Here is a 21,910-nt window from a genome sequence, read left to right as displayed (position 1 = left end):
TAGTGTGTAACATAAACGATTTTGGATCTGGAAATGAGTAACCAAATACTGCATGTTTAATAATTGTTGTTCACACTGAAATTTCTCATGCTATTAATATCTGAGTTCCCTTCTGTGACTTTAGGCTATTTTAAAAAAGAGAGGAAAAAAAAAATCTGAAACCTTGTTACCATGGAAACTGTAAGCCGGTCACCCCATCTGCTGAAGAGGATGTAAATTTTGTAAGTGGAAATTTTAAAAGCTTACTATAAGAAGTAACTTCATAAAATACAATTTTTTTCAAAAGCTGCTGAAAATATGACTAATTGCCAAATTTGAGACTATTATTATTTTGTTATTACTATGTAATAAGCCAATATTATTAAATATTAATTTGTAATGTTAGTAATCATTCTTTTAGAAAATAATATGCCAGTTGTTCTGTGTTAGGCCTCTGGTGTTTGAATTAAAATTGTAGCCCTGACTGCACAACTGTTGAAGAAAATCTAATTTTATAGTTCAGAAAAGATTAATTCTTTGTTTTTCATATTATCCAAACATATGGATTTTTGATCTCATCATGGTCAGGACTTTTTCCAGTGATATAAGTCACAAGATATTATGTCTGCTCATCTTGTAATACATTTCTCCATCATCTCCCATAAGTTCAATAAAGAACATCAACCAAATATAACATGTGCCTTCTTCAAGTATTCCTGACATTGTGAAGATATCAAGAATATGCAGAATATACATGAGTTGACTCTATTTTGTATCAAATAAGCAACCTAACTCCTCTTTCAATCATGCATTTTTTGGTAACATTCATTTAATCAATTTTTATAAGTTCTTTTTTGTAATGAGTTGCAGTCTATTAATATCCTTTGAACAATCCTCAATTTCTGTCCTACAGAGACAGTAGTTCTATGAATTGAAACCATACATCACCTGCAGGACTTTTGTGATATTTTTTAATTGGGTCTTTATTTCTAGGAGAAGATTGCAGTTATTAAAATAATTTTGTAATTTTCCAAAGACGATACAATACAGTCAATTATTCAATTCTGGTCCCCAAACATTTGCAATCCAAGAATTGTATACTGATAAACAAGATTGATAGGCTGTCCATAAACTGTATCTCATAGCTTAGATAATAGATATTGTTCACCTATTTGGTTTTTTCTTCCATAGATGCTTAGGCTCAACTCTTTTGAGTAGCAACGGATCTCATTCAAATGATTCCTTAATGTTCTGAGTTTGATGCATCCAGCTCATCATCCATAAACAGAAGTATCTGGAAGATTTCACTATCCATAGGGAAATCTCTTCAACTTCAACTCTGTGATAGTGATAAATAACTTTGACAAGCATAATAAACCCTTAACCCTCAATCCCCTCCCATTTTATGCTTCCCCTGATATTAAGTATTCACAAAGGTATAGTCTTTCAAGGAAATTATATAATTTTCAACATATATACTAGACATACTTTGATGGTAGAGAGCCTTTAAGGTGGCAGTTTGTTCTATCAAATTAAGTGGTTTTCTATAGTCAACAAACAATATGCACAGCAGGATTTTTTATCTTTAACATTTTTCAGTCAATTTTAAAGTAAAAAAAAATCATGTAATCCTCTCTGGATTCTTCTAGACCCCTGTCAAAGGTATCTTCATGACATGTGCAGCTAATTCTTAGACATGTTTTATGTAGAAGAGATAGTAGGCATGATTAGTGGGTCATTAGTTATTAGGGTCGCCATTTTTTTTAAAGTAATACAACAAAATCTGAGGGCTTTTGTTTCCACATGTTAGTATCTTCATCTTCTTCAGTCACCTTTAGAATCAATCCTTCGATGTCTTCAAATTTTGTCAGGATTTATACCACTATCCTTCATGTAAAACTGATGTGACCTAACTGCTTACCCCATCTTTCTTCTTTTTTTACATTGTCATCAATGTGCAACATCACATTAATAAATGTTCCCATAAAGTCCAAATGTAGTGACTCTACTACTCTTTATAATATAATGAGTTTATTACAAGCTCATTATAAATATTTTTTTCATTTTGCTATTTTCTTTCCAGCCCCATCTTTAAATGCCCTCAGGATATCTTTGCTTGGCCAAGTCTCTCACCAGGCATCCTTAAAAATGGTTTTTCCTTCCAGTTACTCACTGCTTTAAGATAGTTCCATTCATAATCTTCCACCATTGTTCTCCATAAAATTTTACAAATGTGGTAACTGCTCCATAAATCTGTCACTAAATTTCTATCCAAAAAGCAGTATGGCCAAAACAATAATTCCTCTTCAACAACTGAGGTGTGAAATAATAACTTAGCACTCACATTAATTTTCTTTACTTTTTTTGATCCCCTGCTGCCTAATATTTGAACCCCCTAACATAAGAGTAATCATTTAAAGTAAAAATGAATCACACTTTAGCCATGCACACACATACCTGCAAATATACACACATACACACAGACATGCATGCACAAATAACTTTTAAGGGTTTTTTTGCAAGATAAAACAAAAATGCACATCCACAAAAGTCTATCATATTTATTCTTCAGTCACAGCAGAGATTCCTGTGAGTAAATGAATCCTATATTGCGACTATTAAGTTAAAGGTGAAATTAAAGATCTTAGAAAATCTTAGGAAAATGGTTTTCAGGAGAATGCAAATTTTTAATATCTCAGATTCAACACTGAAGGAAAGTTAGAGGCCACTTAATCTAACCTATACTTGAATAAGAATACTCCCTACAATATATTTAGAAGAGCCATATAGTCTTTGATTAGAAATATCCATTGAAAGAGACTTCACTCTCTCTTTCTCTTATAATTTAGTTAGCATATTATTCTTTCTTTTTGGCATGAGTTAAAGTTACTAGATACTGACTGAACTGCTTTATTGATTCCACCAATCTGAGAACATCCTCCATTGGCACAGATTGTGACCCAATCATCCACAATTTGGGACTACAGAAAAAGCTAGCCAGATGCAATCTGTGCACTCTCTTCCCCCTGCTTAATTCTGGCTTCAGTGCATTTTCCACACAACTCATTGAAAAGATTAGAGAAGCAAAGATCCTGCTGTGTTTATTCTCAGTTGATTTTTTTAAATCATCTGATTCAGTAGAGAAAAGCATCACCTTAATGGCTCTCCTCCAATAAAATGTCATATATATGTTAAATTCATACAGATTTATCATTGTTTGATAAATGACTGAGATAACTTTTTTAAATGTTCTTCTGATTATCCAATGAGGCATAAAACAGGCAGACACACATGCCCAACAAATGGTGTTCAGCAGTGTCATGGAGGATGAACTTGCAGAATCCAACAAGAATAGGGAAAGTCTTCCCTGATTCTCAAATATGAGTCTTCTCTCCCAAACCACCTTATATTTAACATTTTTGTATATTTTCCATATATTTATTCTGTATATGCATATATATATATATATATGTTTCCTCTATTAACACAGAGAGTACTTACATAGAATAGTCTATTGCTTCATTCTTTGCATTTAAATCCCCGATGTCTAGCACATAGTGGGCAATTGATAATTGCTTGTTGATTATTTCAAATCAGGGTTCTATACGGAAAGGAAATCTTGACCAGTTTCCTTCCTTAAACCTGCTGTGAGTCTTCTCTGAAAAACAGGTGCTATCTTGGGGGGAGAGCAGAAGGGTAGGATTTAAAGAAAATATATGGCTAACTGGGAAGCATGGAAATCTAGGACAGGTACCTGAGATAGAAGCAAGGCTGACAATCAAGAAAAAGAAAATACAGAAATGATATAAAATAAAGGCAAAAGTAGAAATCAAGAAATCCACAAAAACCAAAAGGAAGTGGGTGGGGAGAGAATAGCGAGGTCAACATAGAACAATTAGTAATTCCAGGCAGCTAAATGGTCAGTAATTCCAGGTAGCTAAATGGTCAGTAACACAAACAATCAATCCAGACAATAAAGAATTTGGACAAGGAATCTTCTAGCAGAGAATTAATACATTCAGTTTGGAGAGTAAAGGGGCTAGTAAGTGAGTTAATTTTCATCTTAGTTGCTCTGCTTCTGTCCAAGCACAAATCCTAATCCTCTCCTCGGACACTTATTATTCCATATAGAAAAACAGCAAGTATTAAACTCCTTCCCCATTCCACAATTCCCAGTCCCTACTTTTTGCCTTTTGCTCAGAGAGCAATAATCAAGTCATTATCATTCTTCCTAGAAAAAGGATGTCAATCTACTGCCTCTTTATGGTTCTACTCTTTTATTTTTTTCGAGAGGAAGTTGGGATTAAGTGACTTGCCCAGAGTTACACAGCTAGTAAGTTTAAGTTTATGAGGGCATATTCGAACTCAGGAGGACGTCAGGGTTAGTGTTCTATCTATTGTGCCTTCCAGCTGCCCCATGGTTCTACTCTCGATCCCTAAGACTGGCTACCATTCCCTAGTATGTCATATCCCTTTGTTAGAAGGGATCTTAATCTGGGATCCATGAATTAAAAAAAAAATCTGATAATTTTTTCAATATAGCTGATTTCCTTTGTATTCTGATTTATTTTATGCATTCAAAAACATTTTTTCTTAAAAGTCTTTACCAGATGCCAAAAAATTTTTAAGTATATGCCTTACTGGAATATAAATTCATTGAAGGTAGAAATTGTCTCAGATTTTCATCTGTTCATTTTTGGTTTTATATCCCTATTGCTCAGCACACAGTAGGCACATAATAAATTCTTGTTAAATTGATTGTTCCAATTTCATCAATCCACATTGTAGCCATGTGTGAAAAATGTACATTCGATTCCCTCTGAATGCTCAAAGTCCACAGCTTGAAACCTTTCTCTGAGCAGAAAAGATACCAATTAAATTACTCAACAGAGCATAAATTAAGTGCCTACTACATTCCAGGCACTGTGCTAGGTGCTAGGAATAATAAGACAAAAATAAAATAGACTCAGGCCTCAAAGAGCTTACATTACATCTATATAAGAAGTTTTGGCTCACAAAATCAACCTCTTGGTTCAATATCAAGATTCATTTTTGCAGCTGACCATTCCAACCTACTAATTGTTATCATCATCATCATCATAGCTAACATTTATATAATGCCTTTCAAGTACTGTGTTAAGGGATTTATAAATATTATTTCATTAGAAACTCACAACAACCCAAAACCACAATAATAATGCTATTATTATCCCCAATTTGCAGATGAGGAAATCAAGACAAGCCTTTGTTATATCCTGAATTCCTGCCAACTCAAGTCTTAGGACCAATCTCCTAATTTCATGTTGCCTTATATCCTACCTCAGTCCCTCACCCTTTGTTCTCCAGTCCTCTAGTTTAGACTAGCAATCCCTGTTGGCTGCTCTCTCTAAATTCTGAATCTCTCACTTGCCCTATCTAGGTTCCTTCCTACCTTAGGATAACTCCTCTGAACTTTACTGTTGACCTCCAGTAAGAGAATATAAACCCCTCTTCATGAACTCCAATTACTACACTTCTCTTTACAGAACAGCCACAATATACATAGTTCAAAGCATGAACTTATGGAGCATAGCAAAATAATACATAGTCCTATACAGTACAGTACAGTACAAAATAAATTACAAAAAAATGCTCTTCATATGAATCCAGTGAGTTACTCTCCTCAAAGGTGTTCATACCAGCAATAGAGTAGAGGACACACAAAAAGAACACAAAGAGAAGGAACACAACGGAATAGAAACTAATCCCAAGATCTGGGAGTAAGGAGTGAGAATAAAATATGAGGGAACAATTAGAATTTCTTTTTAATCCACAACACATTACTGAGTAATCATGAAAAGATTAACACTCTTTTTACAACATTTTCCATTCAGGGTCCATTTGCCACCTAAACCAGAGCTTTATCTAATATCACTAACAGTGAGAACTTCCTTCTTTTGAAAGCACGACTTCCTCATTATCCTCTTTGGTACCCACACTGAGAAATGTGTCGAATCACATGCACCTGAGAAACTAGAAAAGAATCAGGATTGAAAGTTCCTAATTGCAGTAGTTTCATATAATGAGAATCTCTCCATTCTGTTCACCTTAAGCAAAATTAAAAAGATGGCAACTTTTGTTATTCATTACTATATATTTAAAGCACCATTAGTCATTTGCTCTTTATGGTAATTGAACACCAGTTATACTCTACCACCACACATTTCCACCCTTAATAGCTTCCAGGATGTATATCTGCGAAAATCTCACCACATTTCACAAATACTTCATTCCCACCAGCCCACTCACAATTTTGCACATTCTTTCATGTTGTATGCATATGTTTGAAGGAGCTTTAAGTTCATCATATTCTTAATTTTCTCCTTTTAAACTTATTCACAATAACTCTTTTTAGGTTCATATAAATCATCAGCAGGATTCAAATTCAGATCTCCTTGCTCAATAATCTTGGCTAACCTAATAATAAATCCTCTGCTTTATAAATAAAAATTTCGGTTCTCCTTATTTTGCAAATGGCCCTGAGTAGTAAGCTAAATTGATTTTTGGGGGTGTCCCTATCAAGAGGTACAAAGGAATAAGTCTCTGATCAGCACCAAAGTTTTGACCTGACTTTTTTTTTTCAACATGAGCCAGTTCACCTCTCCTTTAGTGACTGGTCCTTCACACTTCCTTCCTTCCCCATTCACTATACTAATGCTGAATTTAATAAGAACACTTGATTGGGAGAGCCCAATGCAGCTGAGAACTCCAAAGCTCAAGATATCTACCAGCCTCTGTAAAATCTTTTTTAACAATTACAGGTATGAGCCACAATGCCCAGCTGAAGTTACTTTCACAAAGTCACAATGGTATTAAGAAACAGTCAGGATTTAAGCAAAGTTTTTGCTTCTGAACCTGTAACTCCTTTCCCAGACACTACAGAATGTTTTCGATACTAATATATAAGATCTTCCTCCATAAAGTCCTACTCTGATGCTTTAAATTATAGGAATAAAAAAACAATAAAAGGCTTCATAACAAAGGTCCTACTCAAAGACAACAAGCATTTTTTAAGTGCCAGTCACAGTCTACTTCTATAGATACAAAAAAGGTAAAAAGACATCCCTGTCCTCAAGAAGCTTGCAATCCAAAGGGGAAGACTATATACAAACAACTGTGTCAAATGAGATAAAAACAGGATAAATTACAGGATTCCCTCAAAGGGAAGGTACTAACATTAGGGAGGATCAGCAAGGACTCCTTCAAGTTTAGTCTTGAAAGAAATTAGTTATTCTAACAGGCAGGTTTGAAGAAGGAGTGTATTATAGGCACGGAATATAGCCTGAACAAAGTTATGGAGATAGGAAATGAAGTGCCATGAATGAGGAAAAGTAAGAAGGCAGGCTTATTGAGTGAATCAAGGGTATAATGATAATGGCACTGAAAGGGAAGTTGGAACCAAGTTGGAAAGGGCTTTATATACCAGAGTAGGAGTTTGTGCTTGATTCTAGAGATAAGAGCCACTGAACGCTGGGCAAGTCACTTAACCCCGATTGCCTCAGAAAAAAAAAAGTCACCTTAGTTTATTGAAAAAGAGACTACATGATCAAACCTTCATTTTAGGAAAATCATTTTGGCACCTGGATGGAAAATAGATTAGAATGGGATAAGACTTGAGGCCAGGAGATACATTACCCCAGAGCTTGTAACTGTATGAATGGAGAAAAGTAGACATTTATGAGAGATGTTATAAGGGAATGACAAGATTTGAAAAAATAAACTGGATATATTGGCTTAGTGAAAGCAAGAAGTAGGTTGTAAATCTGGATTATTGGAAACATGGTGGTACCCTTGATAGAAATAGAGACATTTGGAAGGAAAAGTATATTTGTTAACTTAAACTGTTAACATGGAAGAATGAAATAGGTCCTCAGCAACTTTTTAAAATATTAAGCCAGTTATATTAATTTTAAAATAATAGTAATAATGATCCTAATGGTGTATATTATAACTATGATGTTTTGAGAAAAGTTTCTTTTCAGGGTAACTTTACATTCACCTATTTCATGTGTGTCTACAAATAAATATTTCACTAAATTAAATTAACATGGCAATCAACAACTGAATTGAAAATTAAAATGTTATTGTAGACTGCAGTATAAAACAACATTTAAGACATTTTACAAAATGAAACTGGTCCCCAAACTGAATTACTCTTAAAGCTCTCTGAAATTAGAAGCATATGTTTTCAGCTGACCTATTTCCTTCCCTACACTAGTGTGTTGATAATTAACTTTAATCCCCTAGGGAATCTCTCAAATATAGTTGAGCAGCACCTGCCACACAAAAATGCAATTTTATATATCATTTTCCCTATAAATATTGTACTTATTTTGAACACTAGACCTTCTAGTATCTCTTAAACTGAACTACATAAAGGAGAAATATTATCAATTACTTCAAGGCATAAATTATTCCCTATTTCTATCCTTACAAATTATTACAAACATCCAGGTGTTTCAAGGCAAATAAATGAATCATTTTGATTTATATATGTCTGAAGCAGGTCCATTTCTGTTGTAGTACAGTGGAAAGAACACTAGATTTGGAGACAGAAGACTTGCTCAAAATCATTTCTACTATCCATCCAACCTTGAGCAACTCAACCTCTATAAGCCTCAGCCTGCTCACCTGGAAAAAATGGAGGAAATCAGACTAGATGGACTAGGCCAATTAAGGGCATCTGAATGGTCCCAGAGCTTAGAATCAGGAAAATTCATCTTCTGAGTTCAAATCTTACCTACTTATTTACTTACCTACCTACTTACTAACAACATGACACTAGGGTAAGTTAAACTCTATTTGCTTCAGTTTCCTCAACTGAAAAGGAGGCAGAAAAGGAATGGCAAACCACTCCAGTATCTTTTGCCAAGAAAACCTCAAATAGGGTCATCAAGAGTCAGACACAACTAAAAGGACCCAGCATCAACAGACCAGATGGAATCTAACATCCCTTCTAACCCTGGATCTGTAATGCTATGATCTTTGATTCTTCTAGAAAACCTAACCCCTCTATTTCACAAAAAAGATGGGAGCTATTGACATGTCCAGCAGTTCTCCCCACTTTCCTCAGAAGTTCTTCACTTCATCACCCATTGTCTCCTTCTCCTCCTTGCCTCTGAGGAAGAAATCTCTCTCTTCCTGACAATCTTTTCTTTTGAGCCTATTCCTTCCTTCTTCCTCTAGATTTTTTCTTCAATTACCACCCTCTCTCCTAGCTATTCAATTACTCTTCCATTGACTCCTACAAATTGGCCCTTCCCCCATTCTAAAAACCTTTTTCTCAACTCTTTTATCTGTGATGTCCCCTCAATGGGCATTCTCTCAAACAGTGCACTTTTGCAATCATTCATGCCTTCTTTTTCTTTGCAACTCTTGCACTGCTCCTTCCATAACATTTACACAAGGGAACAATCAAAGAGCCAAAGGTACTCCTTTAGGTCTCTTACATTGTACAATATTAAGGAAAAAACAACAACAATCTGCTTTGTTACATTTTAATCTCAAAGATCAAAGTCGGTTATATAAATTTCATTCTCCAACTGTCTGGATCAGTTTGCTTAGCTAGTTAAGTATGATGCTGCTAATGAGGCTAAGATCACAGGTTTCATTCCTATAGTGGTCAGATAACCCGGCATACAGAGAATAAAAACTTAGTTTCATATGCAGTCTACAACCTAAACATCATTGCTTAAGGTTGTCTAGGTGATGTATTTATTCAAAATGGAGTCCAAGTGATGGAAATTCTGAAATTCTGTGATATTTATACTCAGAGCAGAAAAGGAATCTCCCAGGCCAACTAGTTCAACCTATATTTGAAAAGGAATAATTTCTTTGCATGTCTGACAAAAGGCTATCCATTTCTGCTTAAACTTCTCCAATGCTATGGAGAAGATGTATTTAGTTATGGAAAAACATCTTAAAGTACAGAATCATTATGGAAACAAGTCAACAGCACCATCTTCTATATGAAAGTCACCATGTAATATATACTATAACCAGAAACTCCAGTAGAACAAAATATTGTGTAGATTTGATTCTGAAAGTGTTTCATCTTGATTCAATTTTTCAGCATTAAAAAAAAAACATGTCAATTCTGCTTCAATTCTTGCTGATTCACCATGTGAGACTTTTGAGGGATAAAATTTTCATAGATTTTATTTTGGGGGGTTCTGTTCCATTTATTTTAATTCCCAGTTCAAATCTGCATAAATTGTACATAAGTCCCTCCATATACAAAGACCAGATAAAAGGGAAATAAAAGTTTCTGGCAGAAATATAAACAAAGTATATAGTTCCTGGTTCTTGAGTTGCTGGTGTTTGCCCCTTTAAAATTAATTCAATCTCCTCTGTGTGTCTTTAGTTTATACCTATTTATACATATCTCCCTCATTATAATATAAAGTCCTTTAAGTTAGGGTCAAATTTTGCTTTTGCTTCATATCCCTAGTGTTTAATGTCTGACAGCAAATGCTTGATAAATGCTAGTTGATTAATTAATTCTTCTAAGTCCCTCAATCCCATAAAAATGTGACTGCCTTTAAGAAAAAGTCACTTTTAATAACCTTCATCTGTACAGTCTTCCTGCATTTCATTCTCTCTCACCCTTCACATCAGAAGAAATCAATGAGAAAAACTATGTTTTTTATTTTTATAGGACAGTATCAGTTGGCTCATGAGCAACCATTTCACCCACTACCGAAATTTTGTTTTAAAATTATGCATAGATATCTCTTGATAATTCCCCTTCTCATTCCTCATAGTTGCCTGCTGCAAATTTTTTCTTTCCTCAAGCTCTCAGTCCCAGTTTTCTGCCATATACCCACCTAGAAAAGAAAACCTGACCTCTAACTTCACAAAGAAAATGGAAGTTATTAATGATATATCCATTAATTCACCCCACATTTCTCAAAACTTCTTCATTTCATCACCTATTATCTTCCTCCTCCTTCTTGCCTCTGAGGAAGAAAACTCTCATTGTGGCAATTTCTTCTTTTGAACCTATGCCTTTCTTCCATCTCTAGATTCTTTCTTTAGCTATCATCCTCTCTCCTACATATTTAATTTCTCTTCCATAGACTCCCACATATTGGTCTCTCCTCCATGTTAAAAAAAAAAAAAAGTTTTTCCTCAACCCTTTTATCTTCTTTCAGTTATCATCTCATATGCTCCCCATTCTCCAAATTAAAAAAGAAAGTAGTCTAAACATGATATCTCCATTTCTTCCCAGCCTCTTCAGTTATTAGAATCAGTTCTCCATCCCCACCATTCTACTGAAAATGTTCTCTCAAAGGTCACTAATACCTCTGAAAATTTGGCATTGTTATTAACTATTCTCTCCTTCAGCTTCTGAGATGCCACATTCTCCTGATTCAACTCTTGTCTTTCTCATCATTCTTCCTCTCTTCTTTGCTGGCTCTTCTCTCTGTAATCTCTTTAAAAACATGTGTTCCTCTAAACTTTGCACTTATACTTAGATTTCTCTTGCTATACCCCTGTTCAGAAGAGGATTCTTATTCTCAGCCTTGCATATAAGGTCCTCTATAAGCTAATCCTCCCTATCTTCCAACATTCTCTATACTGCTCCCTTCTATCCTTACATGCATTCTGCATTTTAGCCAAATTCAACTACTTACTGTCCTCATGTGCCTGAACTACTTTTTGCATCCCCATGTCTTCAGTTGTACTGTTTCCTAAACTAGAGATTTGCACCTCTATCCTACTTGTTAAACCACTGTTCATCATCCAGTCTACTGCAAATTGCCTCACCTTCTAGTTAAGTAAAACCTTATTAATGCCATTTTACAAATAAGAAATGAAGGCCCATGGTCCTCTGACATTCAGCAAACTTATTATGTACAGAATGCCATGTTAGGAGGGATGATACAAAATCTATGTCTCAGTCTTTTTCCTCAGAAAGCTTATGTTCTAGTTAGTGGATAAACAGGAATATACATGAATATGTTATAGGTGCGTTATAGAAGCAAAATAAAGTGCTGTACATAGGCTCTTAGGGAGACATATTACAAAAAGTTTCATGGAAGAGTTGGTAGCATTTAAGTTGAACTTTAGAGAATGAATAAGAATTCAATAGTCAGATAGGAAAGGGAAGATATTCCACACAAAGGGTTTTAAAAAATAAGATTCATCCAAGACAAAACAACTAGTAAAGGGGAATCTGAATCCAAGTTTTTTACCTCCTGAATAAATGAAATGAAATTCATCATAATGCTATGAAACTAGGTTTTAGTCACTTTCCACCAAAAGTCATTGTGACCTGCCCATTTTGCCTTTTGCTACATTTTTCTTAACCAAAACTTGTATATGCATCTTATCAAAATGAAAGAGTTGCTTGATGACTTTTAAGAAATTTGCATGTAAGTTTCTGGCCTTCCAAAGCAAATGTATTTCTTCTCATCTTCATAAGCCTCCATGAATTTCTATTGTCTTTGCACTTAAATGTTTTTAAAAGCATTTCTGAAAGTGGTTTAAAAGAGATTTCCATAATTATCAACAAAGAGAAAATTAGAGTTTACTGTTTCTTACTACTCTTGGATTGTCTGAGAAAAATACATATTCTCTCTAGAACTATTTGAAAATTACTTTCTACTCTATTCTATAATACTAGAAAATAATACCATCACCCAAGAGAGCAAAATACTAAACCAAGAAAAAGAAAACAAGATAGAGAATATTGTGTTTCATGAAGAATTATCATGGTTCAATCACAGGTAAAGTCCTGAATAGCTTGGTTAGTTGTCATGGTTCATACCTAATTATTGTTTCTACTTTAAGCACTCATACAAAAAATCTCATTGATTTACACTGTAATAACCCACAATTTGTTGTAATTTGAACAGATGTTAGACTGAAGTTGATTTTTCTATGTGCAATAAATGTATTAAAAAGATTTCAAGAGTTCATAAATAATCCATTTAGAACAAACTTTTCATTTATATTAGAAGTACCATGTACATCAGATGTGATTAAATATCATTATTATTATTTATTCATTACAGCAGATCTCCAAGATATACTTCTTGCAAACATTTTGTCACTCAAAGTACTTGAAAGCAAAAAAAAAAAAAAAAAGGATCTTAATATACAATCTTTCCTTTCTTTAGACTTACCTTTCCCATGATTAGTATGGGATTAGTTCAATTGGCATAGCTTTATTGTATTTCCAGTCTCATAGCTGAACAGACAAGCTATGTTACATTTCCAAAGTTATGGCAGAATCCTCTTGGCTCACTAGTTTCCCTATTCATAAGAATATGCAAAACCCATAAAACCCAGATGCATATATCAGTTTTTGTTTGTGTGGGAAGAGACTGGGGATTGTATCTTAGCTCCTATTTAGATTTAACAATTTAGTATATTCTCATTTGAGGAAAAATAAAATATCATGGAGGAGGGGAATGGGAATTCAAGAAAGAAGGACAAAATCACTGCTCTTATGCTGAGAGTGGGAAATGTGCCACCACCCTCTACACACTGATACAGTAGCCTATTCTCTTTAATCAGCATCAGGAGAATGATCCACCATGTCCCAGATAATTGTGTAGGTATGACAGGGAAGAATAGATTCTATTCCCCATGCTCCCCAGGCATCTGTTAAGAGTCTAGGAGAATTGGCAAATCTATATAATCCATTCTTTGTTTCACCTCTGACATTCTAGCATGGGAGCAGAAAATGGCCAAGCCCCCAGATGATTCTTTGAATTATCATTTTCTGCTCACCATAGCCTAAAAAACAGCAAATTCTGAGCTACTTTTATTCAAGTCCAAAACATTGGATTACCACAAGTACTGGTTCTACTGAATGGTTTCAGCAATCAAGGTTTCTTTATTTTTCTGTACCTTTTTTCTTTCTCAAGGATATGGTAAAAGTACTTTTGAGCTGTTTAGAGGAAAGATCCTATGAAAAACTCAAGGTAAATTCATCTTTTAATTTGAAAGCTATTCCTTATAATTTATATGAAACAATGTAAACTTATGTCAGAATTGGTCTTACATATATAAATACCAAAAGAAGAATGCTAAGAAGATAGGAGGGAGATGTAATGTTCTACATTGGAATGCTGGAAGTCAGGTTTTTCACTCACTTGTCTCCTACAAATCAATAGGGTTTACTAAACTCAGAAGGACAAGAAAATTAGGCTCAGAGTTAGGTTAAAATTACTGCCTGCCAGTAATTGGGTTTCTGAATCATAAGTTCCTACTTTCAGCTAATTCTATTCACATCTAATAGGACTACAAATATATCTTGCTAAAGGAGACAGAGTGCTTTCTTACACCGTCAAGGCTCAGTTTGGGAAGAAAGGTGCTATAGAGAATTTGAAGAGAAAACTGGCATAAACCTCTCCTAGAAGTTCATTCACTAGAATGTACCACTTTAGGAGAAGGGAATTCAAAAGTCACATTGAAGTTATATTTATAGATAGAGTAAAAACTTCCTACCCTGCTAATGGAAATGAATCATTAAAATATTCCACTGATTTACAATATTTAAATGACTGTCAAAGAAATTTTAAAAATACATATATCCATATATGAACTTCTGAAATGAGAAGCTAAATGACTTGCCCAAATGAATCATAGGTTGAATGAGGTTGTGTCCTCTAGAACAACCAAATTAGTATATTCCTAAGGCCTGACTTTAATAAGCTCCATTCCTCTTTTCTATTTTCTTTTGCTTAAAATGTGAGTGTGTGATTATTTAAGAAGAATTTAAATAGTGTGGGGGCACTAAGGATTAAAAGACCCAGGGCCTTTTCCTTACCATATCTTGAATGATCAAATATATCATGAGATCCTAAGCAAATCACTCCATATCTCTAGAACTCAGTTCCCTTATTTGAGTTTAAAGTAAATGATCTCTGTCATTCTTTCCAACTCTATGATTCAAATTTTGTAGATTAACTTTTGTTGTTCTGAGAAACATAAGCACACATACATTGGATTCTTTTATTTTATCTAAGAAATTTGTCTAAAATACTGAATCAAAACCAGTACCTTAATAGTATATTAGGAATTGACCTAAACATGAAATCTACTGACCAGAAGAGATGGGCTCATTCAGTTCCACTATATTCTAACAGAATAAGAAGCTATACTGTACTCTATTCAGCAAACCAAGTGTTTATAGCTAATTGGTTATCCTTAGGCCTTTCTAAACTGAATCAGCTTCCCAGGAAATCCATCTCTCTTCCCTTGGAAGTCATTAGAGAAGACTCTATTCGATTCAATAAACATTCATTAAATGCCTACTATGTGCCAGGCACTGTGCTAAGTGATGAGGATATAAAAAGAAGCAAAAGACAGTTGCTGCCCTGAAGGAGGAGTTCACAATCTAATGACATTTATCTTTCACTACAGCCTAAACTTTCAAGGCCGCATATCTCCTAAAATCTCCTGACCCTTGAGTGTGTTTGACATCTTGATTTCAGATATCTACTGCACTCAATCCCATCTGCAAATGCAAATGGGCATTTGGATCTGGCTGCCATCCACTCCTTTCTATTCTTACCCTTGTTCATCACATGCTTCAGATCACAAGAGTGGTCTTACCAAGATTTATTTATAAGGAATAAGAGATCATGCATATTCAGGAGCATTATACCAGTGTAAGATAATTAGAAGTTTAAAAAAAAAACCTTAGCCCTAGATAAGGTGACACTGAAAACTTCCTATTCAATTAACTGCATTTCTTCTAGCCTAACTTGGTCTAAGATTCTCACCAGGTCAGGAGCCCCAAGACAACAATCTGACTCCCTTAAGAACCCAGGGAACATATTGTCTTCTAGCCTTCGAATTTGGGATTGCCCAACTAGTCAGAATTAGTGCTCAAAATTGGATTTATTGGTCCATTATAAAATCCCAGTCTAACTCTTAGTCAATTAGTAAGCTTTCTAATTTCACTGCTGGGTTTTTATTTGTCAACCCATATTACTATGCAATTACTTGCTGGCTAGCCTCATAGAGAAAAAGAGAAAATAGGTTTTTAAAAAATCAGACACTATTAAAGTTTATCCCTTGACAACATGACCTAAAAGAGAGACAATTTGGAATAAGAAAACCTGAATTTGATTTTAGAATCTACTACTTTCTACCTAAATAATTTAAGTCAAGTCATTTCACTCCAAATTGTGGGAGTTTTTAGGTCATGGAATAAACTTTATGTGATAGCTTCCACTTTGAGTGGGAGGACTGTTAGCTACCTAGTAATTCCACAGCAATATGAGTGGACCAACAAAAACCCAGCAATTTCATCAATTGGCCTCATTATACATTAATCTCTTCCCCCTCTCCCATTCAAAAGTCCAGTCAGTTTGGTCTTCTCTATCTTTCTCACATATGTAACTCCTTCAAAAAAGTCTCTCTTTGAGAGGATGAATTATTTCATTTTTTTGTTTGTTTGTTTTTGTTTCCTCAGCATTTAGCATAGTACCTGGTATATAGTAGGTACTTAGTAAATGTTTATTAATTGTTTAGAACACAGTAAGTGCTTAAAAACTCCTTGGATTGACTATCACATTTTCCTCACCTTAAAAAAAAAAGGCAGTAAAGCTTGATGCTCTCAAATGTCCCTTCCAAGTCCAACTCCTATGACATTTCCTGTCATATTTAGATCACAGAATCAGAATACTGGAAGAATTCTTGAGTTAACAAACTCAATGCTCTATATTTAGGTAAAAATACATAATCTGTTCCAAAGGATTTCCAGGAAAATTCTACACCATAGAAACCCACTGTTTATCCTGTTAATATCTGGCAAACCACTTGTCAGAAAACCCCACCTTATTAAAAATTATTTTAATCCATCCTTCTGTAATCTGATCATTTCACAGTATTAAAGCATAATTGAAGATCATCATATTAAGTAACCTTTTCAGAGTTCTCTCCCATAAGAACTAATCCTCCTGATATTTGCTGAAAGAAATCCTTTTGATGCTTTCTTTTGTATCTCTGCAAGACTCTAGAAAGAAAACTACTCCCAAAATTCCAGAACTCAGAATTGACTCCTAGTGCTCTAACAAAACAGCAAACAAGGTTAATATTATCTGAGGGAATTTAGGAAGCTACATTCATGAGACCCTCCCAAAACTAAAAGATATTCATTGTCATGATTTAATTGACATACACATATATACTCACACACTTAGTTTTTACAACAGAATAAGAAAAGAAATTTCAGATTTGATGAGGGCTTCCCAACAAGTAATCTCAACTTCATTCCCAAAAGGTTATTCTCCATTCCTTACTGCCAACCCCATCCTTTCAGCTATGAACTGGAGCAAAACTAAAGGAGACAAAACTGAAAAGATCTCTAAATGGAAGTACAAAACTACATTGAACCTTTTGATTTTTATTGAGTCTTGAACACACCAAAGCACCCTGAGCTCTTCAGAGGAAAATTACTTCATAAGCCAAAAGAATCCAAGACAGGAAAAAGCAGTATTATTTTCAGCCTTAACACAGTCCTTTCTGTGCAGATAACACAAAGTTCATAGAATTTCCACAAGAAATCTCATTACTGTCAGTATATCAAGAATTAAATTATTAGGAATTCAATCATTCAACAAATGTATTAAAAGTGACGAATAACTCCCGGGAACAGGTGCAGGGTCTTCAAATAAGATATTTGTTGTTTGCTAGGGTCACTGCTCAATTTCATTTCAAAAGGTCAAGGCAAATCTATGTTACCATTTTTGGTTTCTTCTGAAGAAATATGAAATTTCTCAGCTTTCTCTTGCAGCCATTTTGGTAGGCACAGCTATGCTGTGCAGAAAATAAATAGGAAAAATGTATAAATAATCTCTTTTGAGAGCCAAGTTTTTTATTTTTTCTTGACTTTCTGAACTAACATAAATATCTTCTAGATTTAAAAGCTTTCATTTTATTAAACAAGTCTTTTTCTGGAACAATATCAGAAATATCTCTGATAGATATAGAAAAATATGTATGTCAATTACAATTAGCCTGAAAATCATTTGACATGCAGCAATTTGAATTTGTACCTATATATAATATTGCATATGTATATATAAGTTGGAGAAGAAAATCACAAGCAGAGAAAGAATATTGATCTTTGTACTATAAAGCAGCTTTCAATAGAAAAATAATGGGTGAAGGAAGTCAAGATACAGATAAGAAAACTTTGAGCCAAATTGTTCATGGGATGCCATGGTAATATGAAAAGAAGTATCACCTTTGTATAATTAGAGCTTCCAACAGTTTGCATCAATAAAACACTTCTAAAAATAGTCTTCTACAAAATAAATAACAGAAAACACCAAAATATTTTTAATACTCAAATCCTTTTGAAAGGTGAAAATTTGTGTTTTATAAATAAAAGGTGAAAATGGGAAAATATATAATTGAATGCAAAATGTATTTACCTATTGGGGACTCTAAATACTTAAAGAATAGTGAAGTGATAAAACCTCTGTTTCTGAGAAAGCTGAAGATTACATATTAAGTAATCTGTAAATAAGCTTCAAATATGACCTTTAGGATAAAGTGTCCATTTAACTTTTTAAAATCTTGTATCCATGCAATGTTGATTAGTTGTTTTCAATTTGAGGCTAATTTAAAAAAATAAAATTGACTAACAATCGTGTTAAAAATACATCCACAAGCAAATGAGTGACCTAGGGGAAATATAACTTCCCAAGGTCACACGAGCAATCCACAGCAGAGCAGGGTTTATAAAGAGCCTCCTATTTCTAATGACCAGATCCCTGCAGTAACCCCAGTGCACACACCATGAAAGCTGCTGTACTGGAGTCAAGGTGACTCACCTTTTCATGGTCTCTTCAAAAATGTGGCATCTCTGGAGTGTTTCATTTGCCACACAATTATAACAAAAATAAATACAGATTGATAGTTCACCTAAATTAAATCCTTTAAACACTCATTATTCCTGACAATAACACATATAATCAATACACTCCGTACTTAAATTTCAAAATTCAAGAAGTACTAATAGAAACCCTAATCAATAAGATAAATGTCCATCAGATTTCTCTTACTACAATTTTATTAAGACCTGAACCTCCCCCCCCCCTTTTTTTTAAGTGAAGGGAAGCAACGAAGCTTTCCTTAACTGAGAGAAAACTTTTAAGAAAATTATCTTTTCTAGTTTTTCCTCAAGATCCTAGTTAAGTGGTCTAAATGAAAGACGACACCCTCCCCCACCCCATTCCACCCTGAGCATCCCAGATAACTGTCTGTGACCCAAATCAAAAGAGGTCCCAGTTCGCAACTGTTTTCTGTATGACAAGGGAGGCCACTCCTTCCGAAGATGCTTTTTCCAACCCCGAGAAGAAAACACAAAGTTCCAATTCTGGGGCTCCCAGTCCCCAAATCAAATTCAACTTCCTTCCTTCCTGAGCCTTTGAGCTCTTTGCTTCTCCGCACACAACCCTAGTGTGGACCAAATAGACTTCCCGGATTAGAGACATTCTTCCCCCGAAACAATAAGAGACTAGAATTGGACTGGGGAGAGGAGTGAGGAGGGGGGAATAACGAGTCACAGAAGGAAAAGAGAAAGAGAAGTTTCAAAAGCAAAGCCAAAAAGAACCAACTAGCCTTAGCTCCAGGAGGGCGTGTGTTTGTGTTGTCTGCTTGGGGGGGCGGTAAGAACCGACAGTCACCTTCCTACACGTGGAGGCGGCTGCAAGGTTTCTACTTCAGAGCCCACCCCCGCCCGCTTGGGGAGCCCGGCTTGCCTGGGCTAGGGACTCTGCTCCCTCTTTCTTCCCTTCTACCTTCCTCTCTCTCTCTCCCCTCCCCATTTCTCCTCCTCCTCTTCCACTTCTTCCTCGTCCCCCTTCTTTTTCTCTTTCTCCTCTTTTTTTCTCTTCCTCCTCTCCCTCCTTCCCGCTCCTTCCTACCTGTCTAAGGATGAAACTGGTCGAAGTGGTACTGCCATCGGATCGTTTCAATCTGCTCCTCCGGGTCGTGGTGCCTCTGGCCACCTGAACTCGACAAGATAAGAAAAGAGGGTGAGGGCTTGGGGAAGGAAAGGAACCTGCGGCTAAGCAGCAGGGTCACCGGCCAAGAGATTGAGAGGGCTGACCTGACCGTTAATCCAGTCTGAATGAGCCCCAGGCAGCCCCGGGTCCAAGCCCTTGAGTCCAAATAGCCCCCAAACACACACACACACACACACACACGCGGAAAAAAAGAAGCCCCAGACACCCACCACATCCATTAACAACGATTCGAAGGAGCTTGTTCAGGAGCTCCTAGCATCGGACAGGGGGAAGCCAGCCGGCTTCTCTAGCGGGAGCAAGAGACTGAGAGAAGGAAAAGGAGGAGGAGGAGAAGAGGAGGAGGAGGAGGGAGGAAGGGGAGAAGAGAGGGAGGAGAAAGAGGAAAGGAGGAGGAGACAAAAGAGGAGGTAGGAAGCGGAGGCTGCCGCTGCTGCTTCGCAGAACTGGGGGTACTGCACGCCAAGAGGCAGATGGAGGTGGTTCCGAAAGCTTGCGAAGGAGGAGGTACCTGCGAGCCGGGGGAGTGCGGCCCGTCTGCAATCCCGTTCTTAGTGTAGGAGGACGACGACGAAGAGGAGAGCTGGGACATGGTTTAAAGCGGCATGGGCTGCCTGCCTACTCCTCACTCGGGCCAGCGGGCTTGACAGGGGCCAGGACTGAAGGAGAGGACAGCGACTTCCCTCGCTCCCTGGGCTCCTGGGCACAGCGGCGGTGGCAGCAGCCAGAGCAGCCACTGCTGCCAGCCTGCCAGCCTGCCTGCCTGCCTGCCTGCCTGCCCGCGGGGCGGATGGCTGGCTGTGGCTCCCGCCTCCAGTGGTACTTTTGCACGGGCAGCACCTTAAAGCTGCAGAAGCACTTTCTCCCTCCGAGACAGTTGGGCTCGGGTGTGAGTGGCACAAACTCAAGGTGCAATGTATTGGGAAGAGGGAGAAGGGAAAGGGGCTTCTATCGGGGATTTTGCTGGCCTGATGCTATAGGAAAAAGAGGTTCAGACCTCCCCCCTCCACACACACACACACACACACACACACACACACACATACACATACACACACACGAGCTTTCCAGAAGATGGGGGGGGGGGAGAGATAAAAATACTGCACAATTTTACATGAGAGACAAAGGAGGCACAGTTCATGAATCAGGGACTTAGAGATAGAGACTGGTGCAGTGTAGCATACAGCTGAGAGAGCAAAGGTATATGAGGGTTGTGTGTGTGTGTGTGTGTGTGTGTGTGTGTGTGTGTGTGTGTGTGGTCTACTGTATAAAAAGTATAAAAGGGTAAAGGAAAAAGGTTTCTCTGATTTCACTCATCAGCCTTTTCTGCTGATGCATGGATTTGGGTTTGGAGTTTTTTTTTTTTTCTTTTTTTTTTTTTTTTTTTTTTTGTCTGACTGATTTGTTTTGTTTTCGCAAAGCCTCACTTGTTAGCCAAAAGTCACTCAAATAGTAAGCAATAATGGAGCAAGCTGCCAACCTAAGCCTGTATGGGGAAGCCAACCCTGCTGAGACCATGTTGTCCTAGGAGATTTGAAGGTCATGCTCAACCAGCTGAAGCAACCCTTGGCCATATGCCTTTATGCATACTACATGCAAGGATGGCCATTTTCTAATGTGTAGAATTATCTAAAATGCATATGCAACCTTTAAGTGTCTGATTCTTGAATTAGTCCCCAAAGCACAAAGAATTGTATTTAAAATTAAAATAAATCATTGGAGGTGGGGACATGCTTAGCAACTGTGGGAAGCAAGGAGATAAACTAAGGATGCTAAGAGGAGAGAAAAGAAAAAAGTAACATGAAGCCAGACATTTTTTTAAGAGCTCTGTTTTCTTCATAGACTTGCAAATCTATAAATATTACATAGGAAATCCATTAAAACAGACATAGTAG

At 36.3% G+C, this 21,910-nt stretch overlaps 1 protein-coding gene across 2 annotated transcripts in view; it reads right to left on the bottom strand.

The window, feature by feature from the left end:
* Positions 1–20,778, bottom strand: part of CACNB4 (calcium voltage-gated channel auxiliary subunit beta 4) — a 321,025-nt gene extending 300,247 nt beyond the window's left edge. The window contains exons 1-2 of one of the 2 annotated variants that reach the window (XM_031960676.1): positions 20,527–20,778; positions 19,917–20,000 (exon numbers count right to left, since the gene is read on the bottom strand). In XM_031960676.1, coding sequence (XP_031816536.1) covers positions 19,917–20,000; positions 20,527–20,607 — 165 coding nt within the window. In that variant the 5' untranslated portion in view covers positions 20,608–20,778. Of the gene's footprint in view, positions 1–19,916; positions 20,001–20,227; positions 20,365–20,526 lie in introns of those variants that run through there. The other variant, XM_031960677.1, reaches the window with a different exon arrangement.
* Between the last annotated feature and the right edge of the window lie 1,132 nt (positions 20,779–21,910).

The sequence above is a fragment of the Sarcophilus harrisii genome, chromosome 3 (assembly GCF_902635505.1).
Source record: "Sarcophilus harrisii chromosome 3, mSarHar1.11, whole genome shotgun sequence".
Lineage (NCBI taxonomy): Eukaryota > Metazoa > Chordata > Mammalia > Dasyuromorphia > Dasyuridae > Sarcophilus > Sarcophilus harrisii.
Note: the sequence above shows the minus strand (reverse complement) of the source record. Positions and strands in the feature narration are given on the sequence as shown.